General features: G+C 60.0%; 2 protein-coding genes, 1 long non-coding RNA gene and 1 pseudogene across 5 annotated transcripts in view; 1 reads left to right on the plus strand and 3 right to left on the minus strand.

The window, feature by feature from the left end:
- Positions 1 to 1,938: 1,938 nt before the first annotated feature.
- Positions 1,939 to 5,169, minus strand: LOC135288773 (zinc finger protein 501-like). Its single transcript, XM_064402169.1, has 3 exons — positions 5,077 to 5,169; positions 4,350 to 4,415; positions 1,939 to 3,755 (listed from the first exon to the last, which is right to left on the minus strand). Exons 2-3 carry the CDS (start codon positions 4,369 to 4,371, stop codon positions 2,413 to 2,415), a joined length of 1,365 nt encoding a protein of 454 aa, XP_064258239.1. The 5' UTR covers positions 4,372 to 4,415; positions 5,077 to 5,169; the 3' UTR covers positions 1,939 to 2,412.
- Positions 5,170 to 8,320: 3,151 nt separating this feature from the next.
- Positions 8,321 to 22,820, minus strand: LOC135288784 (zinc finger protein 850-like; annotated as a pseudogene).
- The window catches only part of LOC135288772 (collagen alpha-1(I) chain-like), a 31,017-nt gene continuing 18,324 nt past the window's right edge, over positions 10,407 to 23,099 (plus strand). For all 3 annotated transcript variants that reach the window (XR_010351715.1, XR_010351716.1, XM_064402168.1), the window contains exon 1: positions 10,407 to 11,862. Coding sequence is in view for 1 of the 3 variants with exons in the window: in XM_064402168.1 (XP_064258238.1) it covers positions 10,460 to 11,857 (1,398 nt within the window). In the remaining 2 variants the exon portion in view is untranslated. The remainder of the gene's footprint in view (positions 11,863 to 23,099) is intronic.
- On the minus strand, positions 11,839 to 13,580 carry LOC135288792 (uncharacterized). The gene is made up of 2 exons (XR_010351722.1): positions 13,243 to 13,580; positions 11,839 to 12,658 (listed from the first exon to the last, which is right to left on the minus strand). It is a non-coding gene; the product is annotated as an uncharacterized LOC135288792 (long non-coding RNA).

Below are 23,099 nucleotides of genomic sequence, written 5' to 3' on the forward strand. Positions count from 1 at the left end.
AGGAGTATGCTAGGGGCAACTGGGAGAACTGGGAACACACTGGCTGAAAGTGGGAGGAACTGGGAGCAACTGCCACCGTGCTGGGGGCAAATTGCATCATCATAGGGAACGACTGGGAGTGACTGGGCTCATACTGGAAGCAACTGGGATGCTGCAGAGAGTGAGGGGAAATGACCCTTTTCTCACAGGGAGCAACTGGGATCATCCAGGCACTGAGGGGAAGTGACCAGGATTATACTGGGAGCAACTGGGATGACCCAGGCACTGAGGGGAAGTGACCAGGATTATACTGGGAGCAACTGGGATGATACTGGGAGCAAGTGGGATCCGGCAGAGAGTGAGGGGAAGTGACCAGGCTCTTACTGGGAGTGAGTGGTCTCATACTGGGAGTGCTGAGGAAACTGGAAGCACACGGGGCCACCAACTGGGCTCATACTGGGAGTGCTGAGGAGACTGGAAGCACACGGGGGCACCAACTGGGCTCATACTGGGAGTGCTGAGGAGACTGGAAGCACACGGGGGCACCAACTGGGCTCATACTGGGAGTGCTGAGGAAACTGGAAGCACACGGGGGCACCAACTGGGCTCATACTGGGAGTGCTGAGGAAACTGGAAGCACACGGGGGCACCAACTGGGCTCATACTGGGAGTGCTGAGGAAACTGGAAGCACACGGGGGCACCAACTGGGCTCATACTGGGAGTGCTGAGGAGACTGGAAGCACACGGGGGCACCAACTGGGCTCATACTGGGAGTGCTGAGGAAACTGGAAGCACACGGGGGCACCTATCGATGCACGGGCGAGCCCCGATGGAGGGGAGAGAATGATGCATCTGACTCCAGCAGCAGAAGGCTAAATAATGACTTTGTTATTCTGTACTGTACTTGTTGCATCCAAACTGAATCTGCCTTGCCCTCAGCCTCGCTCACAAGGGCACAGAGCTGCTCTCATCTCCTGACTCTCTCGGGACTGTCTCGTGACAGCCCGACACACACACACCTTCTTGGCCCTGCCAGGCCAAGGCAACAAAACATCCTCGCTCTGGAGAAACCACCTCCACAGTGCACTCTACTGCAGCACCACAGGCGAGATAAGAATTATGTTGTCTGTCTTCCCTGCTCGATTCACAGCTTCTCTCTGTTCAGAGGGCAAGGGAATAGCACAGGGACCAGCTGGGCTCAAACTGGGAGTGACTGGGCTGATACTGGGAGCAGCCACTGCCGGCCCCGGGACCCCCCAAAAACACCTCCCGGGGACCCCCCGATGTCCCCCCGAGGGCCATCTGCGGCTGGGCTTGGGAGCCCTGCCAGCTGCAAACATCCCCCCAAAAAACCCCAAAGCCAGGGACCCCCCGGGATCTTTGGGCCGAGCTCCCCCTCCCCGGGCACCTGCGGGATGGGGGGCGATGCTCCCGGGGCTGCGGCGGCTTCAGGGAGCGCCAGGGCCACGAGATTCTCCCTCTGCTCTTCTGCTGCTGCTGCTGCTGCTGCTGCTCGGCCTCTTCCTCCCTCCCTCCTCCTCCTCCTGCCCCGTTCCCGAAGGCCGAACCGTGAGGGGAAAGGGGGCAAGGAAAGGGCGGAACCGTGAGGGGAAAGGGGGCAAGGAAAGGGCGGGAACCGTGAGGGGAAAGGGGGCGAGGAAAGGGCGGAACCGTGAGGGGAAAGGGGGCAAGGAAAGGGCGGAACCGTGAGGGGAAAGGGGGCAAGGAAAGGGTGGAACCGTGAGGGGAAATGGGGCAAGGAAAGGGCGGAACCGTGAGGGGAAAGGGGGCGAGGAAAGGGCGGGAACCGTGAGGGGAAAGGGGGCAAGGAAAGGGCCGAACCGTGAGGGGAAAGGGGCGGGCTCAGGCCAAGGGCGGCAACTGTGAGGGGACACTCTGGGAGGCGGCACTCTGCAAACAGAACTGCACGGGACTGAGCATGGACGGGAGAGAAAGCAGTAAGTCTGAGAGTTTTATTTGCTACCAAATACATCTCACACCCCCAGCCCCACGCAATCCCCGTCCCTCCGCACTAAATTGGGATTTCACTTCTCCCAGTGTCATCTAAGCCCATGTCACCCTGGTGGCTTTGGAGTCGAGTGACTTTGTTGTGGGATTGAGTTGTTTGAGGTGGGAAGAAGCAAATCTCTGGTGCTATTGAGCCTTAATTCAACAATTGTGTTGTTTTCAGTGGGACTGAGTTGTTCTGAATTAAGAGACCCATCCCACTTCGCGTTTGGACTGCAAAGATTGAGAAGAGAAAAAAACATTAAGGCCATACCAAAAGAATAACCAGCTAGGTGTGTTCCCAGCATGGATCACAGGGAATGTGGGTCAGCAGGGCTGTGCCCAGCGTGGGTCCTGCAGTGGGGGATGGAGCTGGAGCAGCGCACGAAGCTCTTCCCGCACTCGGGGCACTCGCAGGGCTTCCCTCACCGGTGCCTCCGTTGGTGTCGGGTCAAGGTACAGCTGCGGGAGAAGCTCTTCCCACACTCCCCACACTCGTAGGGCCTCTCCCCGGTGTGGATGCGCCGGTGGGTGACGAGGGTGGAGTTGTGCTTGAATCCCTTCCCGCAGTCGGGGCACCTGAAGGGCCTCTCCTCTGTGTGAATGCGATAGTGCAGGAGGAGACTGGAGCTGGTCTGAAACCTCTTCCTGCATTTATCACACTCGTAGGGCCTCTCCCCAGTGTGGATGCGCTGGTGGGTGACGAGGTGGGAGTTGCGCTTGAATCCCTTCCCGCAGTCGGGGCAGCTGAAGGGCCTCTCCTCTGTGTGAATGCGATAGTGCCAGAGGAGATGGGAGCAGGTCTGAAACCTCTTCCTGCATTTATCACACTCGTAGGGCCTCTCCCCAGTGTGGATGCGCTGGTGGGTGACCAGGTTGCAGTTCCGGCTGAATCCCTTCCCGCAGTCAGGGCAGAGGAATGGCCTCTCCTCTGAGTGAGTCTGATAGTGCTGGAGGAGATTGGAGCTGCTCTGAAACCTCTTCCCACACTTGGAACACTCGTAGGGCCTCTCCCCAGTGTGGATCCTCTGGTGCTTGATCAGATTGGAGCTCTGTCTGAAGCTCTTCCCACACTCCCCACACTCGTAGGGTTTCTCCCCAGTGTGGATCCTCTGGTGGATGATCAGACTGGAGCTGCTTCTGAAGCTCTTCCCACATTTCCCACACTCGTAGGGCCTCTCCCCAGTGTGGATCCTCTGGTGGCTGATCAGGTGGGAGCTGCTTCTGAAGCTCTTCCCACATTTCCCACACTCGTAGGGCCTCTCCCCAGTGTGGATCCTCTGGTGGCTGATCAGGTGGGAGCTGCTTCTGAAGCTCTTCCCACATTTCCCACACTCATAGGGCCTCTCCCCACTGTGAATTTTCTGGTGTTTGATCAGGTTGGAGCTCAGGCTGAAGCTCTTCCCACACTCCCCACACTCGTAGGGTCTCTCCCCAGTGTGGCTCCTCTGGTGCCTGATCAGGCTGGATCTCCTCCTGAAGCTCTTCCCACACTCCTCGCACGTGTGGGGCTTCTCCCCATCACGGAGCTGCTCACGGACCACCAGCTGCGAGCTCTGGCTCCATCTGCGGCCGCCTTCCCGGCCCAGGCTGGCTCTTTCCCCCTCAGATCCCCGCCAGCTGCGTTTGCAGCCCCTCCTCGTGCGGCATCTCCGGGGCTTTTCCTCCCCGTTGGCTTCCTGCGCCGTGGAGCCGCTCAAAACGGCCTCTGCCACCAGCTTCTGCCGCGGGGATTTGTCCTCCCTGCTCTCCATGCTCAGCTCCTGCTCTGGGGGAGGAAGGACAAGGACAGGATGGCATTTGCCTCCGGGCCACAGGCAAGGCCAAGGAGATGCCCCCAGGCTGTGCTGCCCTTTTATTTTCCAGCATCAGTCTCATTAATGGTCATGACAATCTCAGATGCCAGCAGCTCCCATCACAGGCAGCAGACAAAGAACTTAATGTTAAAATTTACTTTAAAGTGTTTTGCCCAATCACAGAAAGCAAAAGCACCCTGACAGCAGTTCTATCCAGGCACTATAAGCACACGGACCTCCAGTTCAAACAATGCTTATTTCAAATACAATACCTACTTGTAAGCCTTAAAACACAATACACAGAGCTCCATAATGAAGCTTCAAACTTCCTAATATCTTGCTAGTTATACTTTTCTGCAGATTAGGGAATTATTCTCGATGAGCGTTAATACACTCACCATTGTTCAATTTCCCCTTACTGGCTACTTTTTATAGAATATTTCTGCTGACCAATCTTACGGCTGCTGCACAGCTGAAATCACAATTCTACTGTCTCTGAGGCTTCTCTTTTGGTGCTTTCCCCTCTGATTATAAGGATTCCCCAGAGGCACTGATTTCCTCCTCACCCGCCTGCATGTCCAGGGCCATCCTCCTCTTCCTCACAGCCTCCCGGGGGTTGGGAATGGGAGATCCTGGTTTGGGGAGAACAAGGGATGAGCACGTTGAGATTGAAGGTCCCTCTGCCCGAGTCCATCTCTAGAACTCACCGGCCATCGGGGCTCCAGAAAAACCTCCCAAACACCGAGGTACAGCCCTAAAAAGCCTCCCAGGAATTCCCCGTCCCTGTTCCCTCCCCTCTGCTGTTGGGGTTCCCCCTGGCCCAGCTGCTGGGGTCACGCTGGCATTGGGGTCCCCCTTGTCCTCGGTGCCCGCCCTCCCCAGGCTGCTGGCAGTGCCAGCAATGCCAAAAGCTGCCCCCTCTTCGCTCTGCCCATTCAGGGCTGCCGGGGCTTTTCGGGCTCCCTTCTGGGCTCCCTTCTCCCCTCATGCTCTGCTCCGGGCTGCAGGGGCTCCAAGGAGTCCCCCCTGCCCCTCTCCAGCCTCTGCAGGCTCCCGCCCATGGCGGCGCTCCCCCCTCTCTGGGCTCCCCGCTTTGGGCTCCTGGGGGACACAGGGCTCTGCTCCTCCAGGCTGCCTCTGCCGCCAGCCGCCACCGCCACCCCCCGATGTCCCCCCGAGGGGCCTTTTCCGCTCGGCCTCGCACTTCTTCATTCTCCAAACATCCCCCCAAAAAACCCACCCCAGCCCAGGGACCCCCGGGATATCTGGGCCGAGCTCCCCCTCCCCGCTCACCTGCGCCATGGGGGCGATGATCCCACAGGTGGGGGCTGCGAATGCACGGAGGGCTCGGCCGCGTGCTTCCTCCTGCTCAGCCTGGACCCGCCTTTGGCCCTCCTCTTCCTCTTCCTCCCGCTCCTCCTCTGCCATCCCCCCGCCTCCTCCTCCTCCTCCTCCTCCTCCCTGTGCCCGCCTCTCCGTCCTCCTCCTTCATCCCTGCCCTTGGCTCCCTCCTCCTCCTCCCGCAGCAGCAGCGACCCCCTCGCTGCCCCGTTCCCGGAGCCCTCGCAGCCCGCGGCAGGAGCGGGGCTGGAGCCGGCACAGCTCGGCACGGGCAGCGCGGGGCTCTCGGCTGCTCCCGGCCGCTGCGGAGAAGGGGGGAAGCCGGCCCGGGCCAAAGGAGAGGCAAACTGCGACAACTGGGGGCCCCCCATCCAAACTGGGCCTTGCTGGGGAGCCTGCCTGGGCACTGCCAGCCCTTGGGGCTCCTCTCGGCACAGCCGGGAGCGGGGAACGCTCAGAGGGCTGCGGGATCCCAGCGCTGGCAGCACTGCCAGGGACTGGGCTCCACTGGGATCGCTCTGGGACTGACTGGGGCTGTACTGGGTTGGTGCTGACATCGCACTGGGATCATTCTGCCATCGCAGGGCAGACTGACCGCACTCACGGACACTGGGATCATACTGGGATTATACTGGGATCATGCTGGGACTGAGTAGGAGCCTGCTGGGGGCAGTTCAGACCATGTTAGGGGCAAATGGGATATACTGGGAGTGACTGGGATGGTGCTGAAGGTGACTGCAGCCGCTCTGAGAAACTGGGTACATGCTGGGTGCTACTGGGAGCAACTGGGATTGTGCTGAGGGTAACTGGGAGTAGCTGTGTGTAACAGGGATAACGCTGGGAGCAACTGGGAGTGACTGGCTGCATGCTGGGGGGGATTGGAAACATCGGGGCTTCTACTGGGATCGTGCTGGAGGTGACTGGGATCGTAGTGGCCGTGAGTGCGAATCACTGAGGCTGACCTGGAGTGGTTGGCAGCAAATGGGATCATGCTGGAAGGAACTGGGGAGGTGCTGGAGGGAACTGGGGTACACTGGGAGATACTGGGAGTGACTGGAATGAAGGTGAGGCTGAAAGAGAGCAACTGGAACCATGCAGAGAAAAACTGGTTTATTCTGGCAGGAACTGGGAGCAACTGGGGCCATATTTGGATTCTACTGGGAGTGACTGGACTAATACTGGGAGTATCTGGGTGTGACTGGGAACACATCCTGCACATCCTGGGGCTGTCTGGGAGCAACTGGGAGCTTGCTGGGAGCAAATGGCATCATACTGGGACTGACTGGGTTGATCTAGGATGCCACTGGAACCGTGCTGGAGACAGCAGGGTCTGTACTGGGAGAGATTGGAAGCCACTAGGATTATACTGGGACCACAGTGGGAGTGAGTAGGACTATGCTAGGGGTAGCTGGGAGAACTGGGAACACACTGGATGAAACTGGGAGCAACTGGGATCTTCCTGGCAGCAAATTGCATCATCATAGGGAACGACTGGGAGTGACTGGGCTCATAGTGGAAGCAACTGGGATGCTGCAGAGAGTGAGGGGAAATGACCCTTTTCTCACTGGGAGCAGCTGGGATCATCCAGGCACTGAGGGGAAGTGACCAGGATTATACTGGGAGCAACTGGGATGATACTGGGAGCAAGTGGGATCCGGCAGAGAGTGAGGGGAAGTGACCAGGCTCTTACTGGGAGTGAGTGGTCTCATACTGGGAGTGCTGAGGAGACTGGAAGCACACGGGGGCACCAACTGGGCTCATACTGGGAGTGCTGAGGAAACTGGAAGCACACGGGGGCACCAACTGGGCTCATACTGGGAGTGCTGAGGAAACTGGAAGCACACGGGGCCACCAACTGGGCTCATACTGGGAGTGCTGAGGAGATTGGAAGCACACGGGGGCACCAACTGGGCTCATACTGGGAGTGCTGAGGAAACTGGAAGCACACGGGGGGACCAACTGGGCTCATACTGGGAGTGCTGAGGAAACTGGAAGCACACGGGGGCACCTATCGATGCACGGGCGAGCCCCGATGGAGGGGAGAGAATGATGCATCTGACTCCAGCAGCAGAAGGCTAAATAATGACTTTGTTATTCTGTACTGTACTTGTTGCATCCAAACTGAATCTGCCTTGCCCTCAGCCTCGCTCACAAGGGCACAGAGCTGCGCTCATCTCCTGACTCTCTCGGGACTGTCTCGTGACAGCCCGACACACACACACCTTCTTGGCCCTGCCAGGCCAAGGCAACAAAACATCCTTGCTCTGGAGAAACCACCTCCACAGTGCATTCTACTGCAGCACCACAGGCGAGATAAGAATTATGTTGTCTGTCTTCCCTGCTCGATTCACAGCTTCTCTCTGTTCAGAGGGCAAGGGAATAGCACAGGGACCAACTGGGCTCAAACTGGGAGTGACTGGGCTGATACTGGGAGCAGCCACTGCCGGCCCCGGGACCCCCCAAAAACACCTCCCGGGGACCCCCCGATGTCCCCCCGAGGGCCATCTGCGGCTGGGCTTGGGAGCCCTGCCAGCTGCAAACATCCCCCCAAAAAACCCCAAAGCCAGGGACCCCCCGGGATCTTTGGGCCGAGCTCCCCCTCCCCTGGCACCTGCGGGATGGGGGGCGATGCTCCCGGGGCTGCGGCGGCTTCAGGGAGCGCCAGGGCCACGAGATTCTCCCTCTGCTCTTCTGCTGCTGCTGCTGCTGCTGCTGCTCGGCCTCTTCCTCCCTCCCTCCTCCTCCTCCTGCCCCGTTCCCGAAGGCCGAACCGTGAGGGGAAAGGGGGCAAGGAAAGGGCGGAACCGTGAGGGGAAAGGGGGCAAGGAAAGGGCGGAACCGTGAGGGGAAAGGGAGCAAGGAAAGGGCGGAACCGTGAGGGGAAAGGGGGCAAGGAAAGGGCGGGAACCGTGAGGGGAAAGGGGGCGAGGAAAGGGCGGAACCGTGAGGGGAAAGGGGGCAAGGAAAGGGCGGAACCGTGAGGGGAAAGGGGGCGAGGAAAGGGCGGAACCGTGAGGGGAAAGGGGGCAAGGAAAGGGCGGGAACCGTGAGGGGAAAGGGGGCGAGGAAAGGGCCGAACCGTGAGGGGAAAGGGGCGGGCTCAGGCCGAGGGCGGCAACTGTGAGGGGACACTCTGGGAGGCGGCACTCTGCAAACAGAACTGCACGGGACTGAGCATGGACCGGAGAGAAAGCAGTAAGTCTGAGAGTTTTATTTGCTATCAAATACATGCTACACCCCCAGCCCCACGCAATCCCCATCCCACCGTTCCAAATTGGGATCCCAGCTCTGCCAATCTGCTTTGAACCCCATCTCTCCCTCTCCGCTGTGGAGTCGACACCCTTTGGAGTTGGATTTAGACTTTTTGAGCTGGGAACAAGCAATCTCAGGTGGCGTCGAGCCTTTATTCAACAATTGAGTTGTTTTCAGTGGGACTGAGGTGTTCTGAAGCAACTGGTCGATGCCTCCTGGCTTTTGGACTGCATAGAGATTGAGAAGAGAAAAAAACATTAAGGCCAAACCAAAAAGTGGAGCAGCCAGATGTACTTCCAGCATGGATCACAGGGAATGTGGGTCAGCAGGGCTGTGCCCAGCGTGGGTCCTGCAGTGGGGGATGGAGCTGGAGCAGCGCACGAAGCTCTTCCCGCACTCGGGGCACTCGCAGGGCTTCCCTCACCGGTGCCCCCGTTGGTGTTGGGTCAAGGTAGAGCTCTGGGAGAAGCTCTTCCCACACTCCCCACACTCGTAGGGCCTCTCCCCAGTGTGGATGCGCCGGTGCGTGACAAGGGTGGAGTTGCGCTTGAATCCCTTCCCGCAGTCGGGGCACCTGAAGGGCCTCTCCTCTGTGTGAATGCGATAGTGCTGCAGGAGATGGGAGCTGCTCTGAAACCTCTTCCTGCATTTATCACACTCGTAGGGCCTCTCTCCAGTGTGGATGCGCCGGTGGCTGACCAGGGTGCAGTTCTGCCTGAATCCCTTCCCGCAGTCAGGGCAGAGGAATGGCCTCTCCTCAGTGTGACTCTGATAGTGCTGGAGGAGATTGGAGCTGCTCTGAAACCTCTTCCCACACTTGGAACACTCGTAGGGCCTCTCCCCAGTGTGGATCCTCTGGTGCTTGATCAGACCGGAGCTCTCTCTGAAGCTCTTCCCACACTCCCCACACTCGTAGGGTTTCTCCCCAGTGTGGATTCTCTGGTGGCTGATGAGACTGGAGCTCTGTGTGAAGCTCTTCCCACACTCCCCACACTCGTAGGGCCTCTCCCCAGTGTGGATCCTCTGGTGGCTGATCAGGTGGGAGCTGCTTCTGAAGCTCTTCCCACATTTCCCACACTCGTAGGGCCTCTCCCCAGTGTGGATCCTCTGGTGGCTGATCAGGTGGGAGCTGCTTCTGAAGCTCTTCCCACATTTCCCACACTCATAGGGCCTCTCCCCACTGTGAATTTTCTGGTGTTTGATCAGGTTGGAGCTCAGGCTGAAGCTCTTCCCACACTCCCCACACTCGTAGGGTCTCTCCCCAGTGTGGCTCCTCTGGTGCCTGATCAGGCTGGATCTCCTCCTGAAGCTCTTCCCACACTCCTCGCACGTGTGGGGCTTCTCCCCATCACGGAGCTGCTCACGGACCACCAGCTGCGAGCTCTGGCTCCATCTGCGGCCGCCTTCCCGGCCCAGGCTGGCTCTTTCCCCCTCAGATCCCCGCCAGCTGCGTTTGCAGCCCCTCCTCGTGCGGCATCTCCGGGGCTTTTCCTCCCCGTTGGCTTCCTGCGCCGTGGAGCCGCTCAAAACGGCCTCTGCCACCAGCTTCTGCCGCGGGGATTTGTCCTCCCTGCTCTCCATGCTCAGCTCCTGCTCTGGGGGAGGAAGGACAAGGACAGGATGGCATTTGCCTCCGGGCCACAGGCAAGGCCAAGGAGATGCCCCCAGGCTGTCCTGCAGCCGGGGCCCTGCTGGGCTGGCAGATGGAGCAGCACAGAGGCCAAAGGGGCACTGACTTCCTCCTCACCTGCCTCCGTCTCCCGGGGCATCCTCCTCTTCCTCACAGCCTCCCGGGGGTTGGGAATGGGAGATCCTGGTTTGGGGAGAACAAGGGATGAGCACGTTGAGATTGAAGGTCCCTCTGCCCGAGTCCATCTCTAGAACTCACCGGCCATCGGGGCTCCAGAAAAACCTCCCAAACACCGAGGTTGAGCCCTAAAAAAGCCTCCCAGGAATTCCCCGTCCCTGCTCCCTCCCCTCTGCTGTTGGGGTTCCCCCTGGCCCAGCTGCTGGAGTCACGCTGGCATTGGGGTCCCCCTTGTCCTCGGTGCCCGCCCTCCCCAGGCTGCTGGCAGTGCCAGCAATGCCAAAAGCTGCCCCCTCTTCGCTCTGCCCATTCAGGGCTGCCGGGGCTTTTCGGGCTCCCTTCTGGGCTCCCTTCTCCCCTCATGCTCTGCTCCGGGCTGCAGGGGCTCCAAGGAGTCCCCCCTGCCCCTCTCCAGCCTCTGCAGGCTCCCGCCCATGGCGGCGCTCCCCCCTCTCTGGGCTCCCCGCTTTGGGCTCCTGGGGGACACAGGGCTCTGCTCCTCCAGGCTGCCTCTGCCGCCAGCCGCCACCGCCACCCCCCGATGTCCCCCCGAGGGGCCTTTTCCGCTCAGCCTCGCACTTCTTCATTCTCCAAATATCCCCCCCAAAAAAAAACCCACCCCAGCCCAGGGACCCCCGGGATATCTGGGCCGAGCTCCCCCTCCCCGCTCACCTGCGCCATGGGGGCGATGATCCCACAGGTGGGGGCTGCGAATGCACGGAGGGCTCGGCCGCGTGCTTCCTCCTGCTCAGCCTGGACCCGCCTTTGGCCCTCCTCTTCCTCTTCCTCCCGCTCCTCCTCTGCCATCCCCCCGCCTCCTCCTCCTCCTCCTCCTCCTCCCTGTGCCCGCCTCTCCGTCCTCCTCCTTCATCCCTGCCCTTGGCTCCCTCCTCCTCCTCCCGCAGCAGCAGCGACCCCCTCGCTGCCCCGTTCCCGGAGCCCTCGCAGCCCGCGGCAGGAGCGGGGCTGGAGCCGGCACAGCTCGGCACGGGCAGCGCGGGGCTCTCGGCTGCTCCCGGCCGCTGCGGAGAAGGGGGGAAGCCGGCCCGGGCCAAAGGAGAGGCAAACTGCGACAACTGGGGGCCCCCCATCCGAACTGGGCCTTGCTGGGGAGCCTGCCTGGGCACTGCCAGCCCTTGGGGCTCCTCTCGGCACAGCCGGGAGCGGGGAACGCTCAGAGGAAGCAGTGGCAGGAGTGACCCCCACAGCCCCCGAGCAGGCCAAGCAGACCCCGAGCCCGTCTCGGCCATCCCTGCTTGCACACTTTCAGAACACGCAATTCCTTTATCACAAGACCTCTGTCAATGCTCATCTCCCGCCTTCGCGCGGCTCGCACCCCCCGCCCCCGAACAGAACTCGCGCTCGGTCTCATTCCCGGAACGCAAGGAAAATTCCGAACGTATTTCCCGACACGGCAAGAGTTCCTTTCTTCCCAGAGGGAGCGGCGAAGGACTGCTCTCAAGTGCAGAGACGCTGACAGGGCCGGCAGAAAGCGGGGACGCGGCCCCAGCTGGAAGCTGCTCCGGGTCGCAGCCTCCGGAGGAGCCGACACCGGAATCGTTCCCGAGAAAAGCACCGGGCGCTGCGGAAGGGAAGGAACTCTCAGGGGAGCCCGACACTGCCACGGAAAAGGACGGTGACTCGGGAGGCATTGCTTGGATTTCAAGGGTCTGAGCAAGGTACTTTGTTCTGTTGTTTGGAAATGTCTGTGTTACAGTCAGTTTGTTTAAAACACTCTAACAAAGCCCGGGAAACAGGCACGAGTCTGCTCCCTGTCTCGTCCTTTTGGAGAGAGAACAGATTATAGATTTTTCTAGCTCATTTGATCCCAAAAAACAAAGGTAAAAGCAGACTGCAAGTCTATATTTTGAGTGTTTGCTTTTACCCAGACTATTAAGACTTTCAGTTTATTTTTTGAGATATCTGAACGTCTTTTATCCTGGAATATTTTCTCAAGCCGGTAAAAAACGTCCCATTCTGTTTTAGATAAATGATTTCCCATTTTTGTCACCCAGGAAGCCCCTAGACAAAGATTACTTACAAAGACATCAGATGCAGACAAAGAGGGGATGATACATTCCTCCTGTTTAACAACCTGGGCCTCCACTGCCCGAGTTTTTCCAAGATTTCCTTTTCTATCCTAGTCTCACGTTCTGCTCACAGCGGGGCAGCGCTTGGCGTGGCCGTTTATACACAGACACGAGCGGAACGGGGCCACGCCTGAACAGCGCCGTGAGCTGTTCATTTCAGCAGCAGCAGCCCCAGTGCAGGGCTCTGGCAATGCATCCATGCCAGCAGCTCGCTGTCCACACAGCAGCCCCAGGAAACTTCATGTCTCAACACACTCTAAGACAGTCTCAGGCCCAGTTTCAGCCAATTACATCGAGCAAAAGCATATTGACAGTAGTTCTGTCCAGCCACATGGAGCTTTGGTTAAAACAGTAGCAGCTTTTTCTCTCATACGATGCCTCATTTCTAAGAGAAAAAGCACAGAGCCCCATTCATATTTGACCTTCTAAATATTTACTAAAATAGACTTTTTGCAACTTAGAAAGTCAAACTGCACAGCTTTATTGTTCTAGTTCTCATGTATTCGCTACTGCCAATATATCTTTTCTGCTGCTTTAGCATTTCACTATCCTTACTGTCTCTGAGGCCTTTCTTATTCCCAACTATCCTAAAATCCTCGAATCCCATGGATTCCCACAATTGCCCCTCTCAGGCCAAGGGCGGAACCACACTGGGAGTGAGTAGGACTATGCTAGGGGTAGCTGGGAGAACTGGGAACACACTGGATGAAACTGGGAGCAACTGGGATCTTCCTGGCAGCAAATTGCGACATCATAAGGAACCACTGGGAGTGACAGGGCTCATACTGGGAGCAGCCACTGCCAGCCCCGGGACCCCCCAAAAACACCCCCCGGGGACCCCCCGATGTCCCCCCGAGGGCCATCTGCGGCTGGGCTTTGGAGCCCTGCCAGCTGCAAACATCCCCCCAAAAAACCCCAAAGCCAGGGACCCCCCGGGATCTTTGGGCCGAGCTCCCCCTCCCCGGGCACCTGCGGGATGGGGGGCGATGCTCCCGGGGCTGCGGCGGCTTCAGGGAGCGCCAGGGCCACGAGATTCTCCCTCTGCTCTTCTGCTGCTGCTGCTGCTGCTGCTGCTCGGCCTCTTCCTCCCTCCCTCCTCCTCCTCCTGCCCCGTTCCCGAAGGCCGAACCGTGAGGGGAAAGGGGGCAAGGAAAGGGCGGGAACCGTGAGGGGAAAGGGGGCAAGGAAAGGGCGGAACCGTGAGGGGAAAGGGGGCGAGGAAAGGGCGGAACCGTGAGGGGAAAGGGGGCAAGGAAAGGGCGGAACCGTGAGGGGAAAGGGGGCAAGGAAAGGGCGGAACCGTGAGGGGAAAGGGGGCGAGGAAAGGGCGGAACCGTGAGGGGAAAGGGGGCGAGGAAAGGGCGGAACCGTGAGGGGAAAGGGGGCGAGGAAAGGGCGGAACCGTGAGGGGAAAGGGGGCGAGGAAAGGGCGGAACCGTGAGGGGAAAGGGGGCAAGGAAAGGGCGGAACCGTGAGCGGAAAGGGGGCGAGGAAAGGGCGGAACCGTGAGGGGAAAGGGGGCAAGGAAAGAGCGGGAACCGTGAGGGGAAAGGGGGCAAGGAAAGGGCGGAACCGTGAGGGGAAAGGGGGCAAGGAAAGGGCGGAACCGTGAGGGGAAAGGGGGCAAGGAAAGAGCGGGAACCGTGAGGGGAAAGGGGGCAAGGAAAGGGCCGAACCGTGAGGGGAAAGGGGGCAAGGAAAGGGCGGAACCGTGAGCGGAAAGGGGGCGAGGAAAGGGCGGAACCGTGAGGGGAAAGGGGGCGAGGAAAGAGCGGGAACCGTGAGGGGAAAGGGGGCAAGGAAAGGGGGGAACCGTGAGGGGAAAGGGGCGGGCTCAGGCCGAGGGCGGCAACTGTGAGGGGACACTCTGGGAGGCGGCACTCTGCAAACACAACTGCACGGGACTGAGCATGGACGGGAGAGAAAGCAGTAAGTCTGAGAGTTTTATTTGCTACCAAATACATCTCACACCCCCAGCCCCACGCAATCCCTGTCCCTCCGCACTAAATTGGGATCCCACTTGTCCCAGTGTCATCCTAACCCCATGTCACCCTGGTGGCTTTGGAGTCGAGTGACTTTGTTGTGGGATTGAGTTGTTTGAGGTGGGAAGAAGCAAATCTCTGCTGCTATAGAGCCTTAATTCAACAATTGAGTTGTTCTCATGGGACTGAGTTTTTCTGAAGTAACAGACCCATCCCACTTGGCTTTTGGACTGCAAAGATTGAGAAGAGAAAAAAACATTAAGGCCAAACCAAAGGACAAGCATCCAGGTGTGTTCCCATCATGGATCACAGGGAATGTGGGTCAGCAGGGCTGTGCCCAGCGTGGGTCCTGCAGTGGGGGATGGAGCTGGAGCAGCGCACGAAGCTCTTCCCACACTCGGGGCACTCGCAGGGCTTCCCTCACCGGTGCCTCCGTTGGTGTTGGGTCAAGGTAGAGCTGCAGGAGAAGCTCTTCCCACACTCCCCACACTCGTAGGGCCTCTCCCCGGTGTGGATGCGCCGGTGGGTGACCAGGGCGCAGTTCTGCCTGAATCCCTTCCCGCAGTCGGGGCAGAGGAAGGGCCTCTCCTCTGTGTGAGTCTGATAGTGCTGGAGGAGATTGGAGCTGCTCTGAAACCTCTTCCCACACTTGGAACACTCGTAGGGGTTCTCCCCAGTGTGGATCCTCTGGTGACTGATCAGATTGGAGCTGTGGCTGAAGCTCTTCCCACACTCCCCACACTCGTAGGGCCTCTCCCCAGTGTGAATCCTCTGGTGGCTGATCAGGTGGGAGCTCCGTCTGAAGCTCTTCCCACACTCCCCACACTCGTAGGGCCTCTCCCCAGTGTGGATCCTCAGGTGCTTGCTCAGGTGGGAGCTGTCTCTGAAGCTCTTCCCACACTCCCCACACTCATAGGGCCTCTCCCCACTGTGAATTGTCTCGTGTTTCATCAGGTTGGAGCTCCGGCTGAAGCTCTTCCCACACTCCCCACACTCGTAGGGTCTCTCCCCAGTGTGGCTCCTCTTGTGCCTGATCAGGCCGGATCTCCACCTGAAGCTCTTCCCACACTCCTCGCACGTGTGGGGCTTCTCCCCATCACGGAGCTGCTCACGGACCACCAGCTGCGAGCTCTGGCTCCATCTGCGGCCGCCTTCCCGGCCCAGGCTGGCTCTTTCCCCCTCAGATCCCCGCCAGCTGCGTTTGCAGCCCCTCCTCGTGCGGCATCTCCGGGGCTTTTCCTCCCCGTTGGCTTCCTGCGCCGTGGAGCCGCTCAAAACGGCCTCTGCCACCAGCTTCTGCCGCGGGGATTTGTCCTCCCTGCTCTCCATGCTCAGCTCCTGCTCTGGGGGAGGAAGGACAAGGACAGGATGGCATTTGCCTCCGGGCCACAGCCAAGGCCAAGGAGATGCCCCCAGGCTGTGCTGCCCTTTTATTTTCCAGCATCAGTCTCATTAATGGTCATGACAACGGGCAGATGCCAGCAGCTCCCATCACAGGCAGCAGACAAAGAATGTAAAGTTAAAATTTACTTTAAAGTGTTTTGACAATCACAGAAAGCAAAAGCACACTGACAGCAGTTCTATCCAAGCACTATAAGCACACGCACCTCCAGTTCAAACAATGCTTATTTCAAATACAATACCTACTTGTAAGCCTTAAAACACAATACACAGAGCTCCATAATGAAGCTTCAAACTTCCTAATATCTTGCTAGTTATACTTTTCTGCAGGTTAGGGAGTTATTCTCGATGAGCGTTAATACACTCACCATTGTTCTATTTCCCCTTACTGGCTACTTTTTATATAATATTTCTGCTGACCAATCTTACGGATGCTGCAAAGCTGAAATCACAATTCTACTCTCTCTGAGGCTTCTCTTTTGATGCTTTCCGCTCTGATTATAAGGATTCCCCAGAGGCACTGATTTCCTCCTCACCCGCCTGCATGTCCAGGGCCATCCTCCTCTTCCTCACAGCCTCCCAGGGGTTGGGAATGGGAGATCCTGGTTTGGGGAGAACAAGGGATGAGCACGTTGAGATTGAAGGTCCCTCTGCCCGAGTCCATCTCCAGAACTCACCTGGGATCTGGGCTCCAGAAAAACCTCCCAAACACCGAGGTTCAGCCCTAAAAAGCCTCCCAGGAATTCCCCGTCCCTGCTCCCTCCCCTCTGCTGTTGGGGTTCCCCCTGGCCCAGCTGCTGGGGTCACGCTGGCATTGGGGTCCCCCTTGTCCTCGGTGCCCGCCCTCCCCAGGCTGCTGGCAGTGCCAGCAATGCCAAAAGCTGCCCCCTCTTCGCTCTGCCCATTCAGGGCTGCCGGGGCTTTTCGGGCTCCCTTCTGGGCTCCCTTCTCCCCTCATGCTCTGCTCCGGGCTGCAGGGGCTCCAAGGAGTCCCCCCTGCCCCTCTCCAGCCTCTGCAGGCTCCCGCCCATGGCGGCGCTCCCCCCTCTCTGGGCTCCCCGCTTTGGGCTCCTGGGGGACACAGGGCTCTGCTCCTCCAGGCTGCCTCTGCCGCCAGCCGCCACCGCCACCCCCCGATGTCCCCCCGAGGGGCCTTTTCCGCTCGGCCTCGCACTTCTTCATTCTCCAAACATCCCCCCAAAAAAACCCACCCCAGCCCAGGGACCCCCGGGATATCTGGGCCGAGCTCCCCCTCCCCGCTCACCTGCGCCATGGGGGCGATGATCCCACAGGTGGGGGCTGCGAATGCACGGAGGGCTCGGCCGCGTGCTTCCTCCTGCTCAGCCTGGACCCGCCTTTGGCCCTCCTCTTCCTCTTCCTCCCGCTCCTCCTCTGCCATCCCCCCGCCTCCTCCTCCTCCTCCTCCTCCCTGTGCCCGCCTCTCCGTCCTCCTCCTTCATCCCTGCCCTTGGCTCCCTCCTCCTCCTCCCGCAGCAGCAGCGACCCCCTCGCTGCCCCGTTCCCGGAGCCCTCGCAGCCCGCGGCAGGAGCGGGGCTGGAGCCGGCACAGCTCGGCACGGGCAGCGCGGGGCTCTCGGCTGCTCCCGGCCGCTGCGGAGAAGGGGGGAAGCCGGCCCGGGCCAAAGGAGAGGCAAACTGCGACAACTGGGGGCCCCCCATCCAAACTGGGCCTTGCTGGGGAGCCTGCCTGGGCACTGCCAGCCCTTGGGGCTCCTCTCGGCACAGCCGGGAGCGGGGAACGCTCAGAGGGCTGCGGGATCCCAGCGCTGGCAGCACTGCCAGGGACTGGGCTCCACTGGGATCGCTCTGGGACTGACTGGGGCTGTACTGGGTTGGTGCTGACATCGCACTGGGATCATTCTGCCATCGCAGGGCAGACTGACCGCACTCATGGACACTGGGATCATACTGGGATTACACTGGGATCATGCTGGGACTGAGTAGGAGCCTGCTGGGGGCAGTTCAGACCATGTTAGGGGCAAATGGGATATACTGGGAGTGACTGGGATGGTGCTGAAGGTGACTGCAGCAGCTCTTAACAACTGGGATCATGCTGGGTGCTACTGGGAGCAACTGAGATTGTGCTGAGGGTGACTGGGAGTAGCTGTGAGTAACAGGGATAACACTGGGAGCAACTGGGAGAGACTGGCTGCATGCTGGGGGGGGATTGGAAACATCGGGGCTTCTACTGGGATCGTGCTGGAGGTGACTGGGATCGTACTGGCCGTGAGTGCGAATCACTGAGGCTGACCTGGAGTGGTTGGCAGCAAATGGGATCATGCTGGAAGGAACTGGGGAGGTGCTGGAGGGAACTGGGGTACACTGGGAGATACTGAGAGTGACTGGAATGAAGGTGAGGGTGAAAGAGAGCAACTGGAACCATGCAGAGAAAAACTGGTTTATTCTGGCAGGAACTGGGAGCAACTGGGGCCATATTTGGATTCTACTGGGAGTGACTGGACTAATACTGGGAGTATCTGGGTGTGACTGGGAACACATCCTGCACATCCTGGGGCTGTCTGGGAGCAACTGGGAGCTTGCTGGGAGCAAATGGCATCATACTGGGACTGACTGGGTTGATCTAGGATGCCACTGGAACCGTGCTGGAGACAGCAGGGTCTGTACTGGGAGAGATTGGAAGCCACTAGGATTATACTGGACCACAGTGGGAGTGAGTAGGACTATGCTAGGGGTAGCTGGGAGAACTGGGAACACACTGGATGAAACTGGGAGCAACTGGGATCTTCCTGGCAGCAAATTGCATCATCATAGGGAACGACTGGGAGTGACTGGGCTCATAGTGGAAGCAACTGGGATCCTGCAGAGAGTGAGGGGAAATGACCCTTTTCTCACTGGGAGCAGCTGGGATCATCCAGGCACTGAGGGGAAGTGACCAGGATTATACTGGGAGCAACTGGGATGATACTGGGAGCAAGTGGGATCCGGCAGAGAGTGAGGGGAAGTGACCAGGCTCTTACTGGGAGTGAGTGGTCTCATACTGGGAGTGCTGAGGAAACTGGAAGCACACGGGGCCACCAACTGGGCTCATACTGGGAGTGCTGAGGAGATTGGAAGCACACGGGGGCACCAACTGGGCTCATACTGGGAGTGCTGAGGAAACTGGAAGCACACGGGGGCACCTATCGATGCACGGGCGAGCCCCGATGGAGGGGAGAGAATGATGCATCTGACTCCAGCAGCAGAAGGCTAAATAATGACTTTGTTATTCTGTACTGTACTCGTTGCATCTAAACTGAATCTGCCTTGCCCTCAGCCTCGCTCACAAGGGCACAGAGCTGCGCTCATCTCCTGACTCTCTCGGGACTGTCTCGTGACAGCCCGACACACACACACCTTCTTGGCCCTGCCAGGCCAAGGCAACAAAACATCCTCGCTCTGGAGAAACCACCTCCACAGTGCATTCTACTGCAGCACCACAGGCGAGATAAGAATTATGTTGTCTGTCTTCCCTGCTCGATTCACAGCTTCTCTCTGTTCAGAGGGCAAGGGAATAGCACAGGGACCAACTGGGCTCAAACTGGGAGTGCCTGGGCTGATACTGGGAGCAGCCACTGCCAGCCCCGGGACCCCCAAAAACACCTCCCGGGGACCCCCCGATGTCTCCCCGAGGGCCATCTGCGGCTGGGCTTGGGAGCCCTGCCAGCTGCAAACATCCCCCCAAAAAACCCCAAAGCCAGGGACCCCCCGGGATCTTTGGGCCGAGCTCCCCCTCCCCGGGCACCTGCGGGATGGGGGGCGATGCTCCCGGGGCTGCGGCGGCTTCAGGGAGCGCCAGGGCCACGAGATTCTCCCTCTGCTCTTCTGCTGCTGCTGCTGCTGCTGCTGCTGCTCGGCCTCTTCCTCCCTCCCTCCTCCTCCTCCTGCCCCGTTCCCGAAGGCCGAACCGTGAGGGGAAAGGGGGCAAGGAAAGGGCGGAACCGTGAGGGGAAAGGGGGCGAGGAAAGGGCCGAACCGTGAGGGGAAAGGGGGCAAGGAAAGGGCGGGAACCGTGAGGGGAAAGGGGGCAAGGAAAGGGCCGAACCGTGAGGGGAAAGGGGGCGAGGAAAGGGCGGGAACCGTGAGGGGAAAGGGAGCAAGGAAAGGGCGGAACCGTGAGGGGAAAGGGGGCGAGGAAAGGGCGGAACCGTGAGGGGAAAGGGGGCGAGGAAAGGGCCGAACCGTGAGGGGAAAGGGGGCAAGGAAAGGGCCGAACCGAGAGGGGAAAGGGGCGGGCTCAGGCCGAGGGCGGCAACTGTGAGGGGACACTCTGGGAGGCGGCACTCTGCAAACACAACTGCACGGGACTGAGCACGGACGGGAGAGAAAGCAGTAAGTCTGAGAGTTTTATTTGCTACCAAATACATCCCACACACCCAGCCCCACGCAATCCCCGTCCCTCCGCACTAAATTGGGATCCCACTTGTCCCAGTGTCATCCTAACCCCATGTCATCCTGGTGGCTTTGGAGTCGAGTGACTTTGTTGTGGGATTGAGTTGTTTGAGGTAGGAAGAAGCAAATCTCTGCTGCTATAGAGCCTTAATTCAACAATTGAGTTGTTCTCATGGGACTGAGTTGTTCTGAATTAAGAGACCCATCCCACTTGGCGTTTGGACTGCAAAGATTGAGAAGAGAAAAAAACATTAAGGCCAAACCAAAAAGTGGAGCAGCCAGGTGTGCTCCCATCATGGATCACAGGGAATGTGGGTCAGCAGGGCTGTGCCCAGCATGGGTCCTGCAGTGGGGGATGGAGCTGGAGCAGCGCACGAAGCTCTTCCCGCACTCGGGGCACTCGCAGGGCTTCCCTCACCGGTGCCTCCGTTGGTGTCGGGTCAAGGTACAGCTGCGGGAGAAGCTCTTCCCACACTCCCCACACTCGTAGGGCCTCTCCCCAGTGTGGATGCGCCGGTGGGTGACGAGGTCAGAGTTGCGCTTGAATCCCTTCCCGCAGTCGGGGCACCTGAAGGGCCTCTCCTCTGTGTGAATGCGATAGTGCAGGAGGAGACTGGAGCTGGTCTGAAACCTCTTCCTGCATTTATCACACTCGTAGGGCCTCTCCCCAGTGTGGATTACCCGGTGCCTGATGAGGTGCCAGTTCCACCTGAATCCCTTCCCGCAGTCGGGGCAGCAGAAGGGCCTCTCCTCAGTGTGACTCTGATAGTGCTGGAAGAGACTGGAGCTGGTCTGAAACCCCTTCTCACACTTGGAACACTCGTAGGGTTTCTCCCCAGTGTGGATCCTCTGGTGCCTGATCAGGCTGGAGCTCAGGCTGAAGCTCATCCCACACTCCCCACACTCATAGGGTTTCTCCCCAGTGTGGATCCTCTGATGATTGATCAGGGTGGACCTCTCGCTGAAGCTCATCCCACACTCCCCACACTCGTAGGGCCTCTCGCCAGTGTGGATTCTCTGGTGACTGATCAGATTGGAGCTCTGTCTGAAGCTCTTCCCACACTCCCCACACTCATAGGGCCTCTCCCCAGTGTGGATCCTCTGGTGGCTGATCAGACTGGAGCTCTGTCTGAAGCCCTTCCCACACTCCCCACACTCGTGGGGTCTCTCCCCAGTGTGGCTCCTCTGGTGCCTGATCAGGCTGGATCTCCACCTGAAGCTCTTCCCACACTCCTCGCACGTGTGGGGCTTCTCCCCATCACGGAGCTGCTCACGGACCACCAGCTGCGAGCTCTGGCTCCATCTGCGGCCGCCTTCCCGGCCCAGGCTGGCTCTTTCCCCCTCAGATCCCCGCCAGCTGCGTTTGCAGCCCCTCCTCGTGCGGCATCTCCGGGGCTTTTCCTCCCCGTTGGCTTCCTGCGCCGTGGAGCCGCTCAAAACGGCCTCTGCCACCAGCTTCTGCCGCGGGGATTTGTCCTCCCTGCTCTCCATGCTCAGCTCCTGCTCTGGGGGAGGAAGGACAAGGACAGGATGGCATTTGCCTCCGGGCCACAGGCAAGGCCAAGGAGATGCCCCCAGGCTGTCCTGCAGCCGGGGCCCTGCTGGGCTGGCAGATGGAGCAGCACAGAGGGCAAAGGGGCACTGACTTCCTCCTCACCTGCCTCCGTCTCCCGGGGCATCCTCCCCTTCCTCACAGCCTCCCGGGGGTTGGGAATGGGAGATCCTGGTTTGGGGAAAACAAGGGATGAGCACGTTGAGATTGAAGGTCCCTCTGCCCGAGTCCATCTCCAGAACTCACCTGGGATCTGGGCTCCAGAAAAACCTCCCAAACACCGAGGTTCAGCCCTAAAAAGCCTCCCAGGAATTCCCCGTCCCTGCTCCCTCCCCTCTGCTGTTGGGGTTCCCCCTGGCCCAGCTGCTGGGGTCACGCTGGCATTGGGGTCCCCCTTGTCCTCGGTGCCCGCCCTCCCCAGGCTGCTGGCAGTGCCAGCAATGCCAAAAGCTGCCCCCTCTTCGCTCTGCCCATTCAGGGCTGCCGGGGCTTTTCGGGCTCCCTTCTGGGCTCCCTTCTCCCCTCATGCTCTGCTCCGGGCTGCAGGGGCTCCAAGGAGTCCCCCCTGCCCCTCTCCAGCCTCTGCAGGCTCCCGCCCATGGCGGCGCTCCCCCCTCTCTGGGCTCCCCGCTTTGGGCTCCTGGGGGACACAGGGCTCTGCTCCTCCAGGCTGCCTCTGCCGCCAGCCGCCACCGCCACCCCCCGATGTCCCCCCGAGGGGCCTTTTCCGCTCGGCCTCGCACTTCTTCATTCTCCAAACACCCCCCCAAAAAACCCACCCCAGCCCAGGGGACCCCCGGGATATCTGGGCCGAGCTCCCCCTCCCCGCTCACCTGCGCCATGGGGGGCGATGATCCCACAGGTGGGGGCTGCGAATGCACGGAGGGCTCGGCCGCGTGCTTCCTCCTGCTCAGCCCGGACCCGCCTTTGGCCCTCCTCTTCCTCTTCCTCCCGCTCCTCCTCTGCCATCCCCCCGCCTCCTCCTCCTCCTCCTCCTCCTCCTCCTCCTCCTCCCTGTGCCCGCCTCTCCGTCCTCCTCCTTCATCCCTGCCCTTGGCTCCCTCCTCCTCCTCCCGCAGCAGCAGCGACCCCCTCGCTGCCCCGTTCCCGGAGCCCTCGCAGCCCGCGGCAGGAGCGGGGCTGGAGCCGGCACAGCTCGGCACGGGCAGCGCGGGGCTCTCGGCTGCTCCCGGCCGCTGCGGAGAAGGGGGGAAGCCGGCCCGGGCCAAAGGAGAGGCAAACTGCGACAACTGGGGGCCCCCCATCCGAACTGGGCCTTGCTGGGGAGCCTGCCTGGCCACTGCCAGCCCTTGGGGCTCCTCTCGGCACAGCCGGGAGCGGGGAACGCTCCGAGGAAGCAGTGGCAGGAGTGACCCCCACAGCCCCCGAGCAGGCCAAGCAGACCCCGAGCCCGTCTCGGCCATCCCTGCTTGTTCACTTTCAGAACACGCAATTCCTTTATCACAAGACCTCTGTCAATG

The sequence above is a fragment of the Passer domesticus genome, chromosome 35, assembly GCF_036417665.1.
Source record: "Passer domesticus isolate bPasDom1 chromosome 35, bPasDom1.hap1, whole genome shotgun sequence".
NCBI lineage: Eukaryota > Metazoa > Chordata > Aves > Passeriformes > Passeridae > Passer > Passer domesticus.

Excerpts from the sequence above, each read along its gene's own strand:
- LOC135288773 (XM_064402169.1), bottom strand. The coding sequence starts at position 4,371 with ATGGCCCTGGACATGCAGGCGG. Across the intron at positions 3,756-4,349 it reads GGCCCTGGACATGCAGGCGG|AGCAGGAGCTGAGCATGGAG; the intron begins GTGAGGAGGAAA and ends TTCCTCCCCCAG.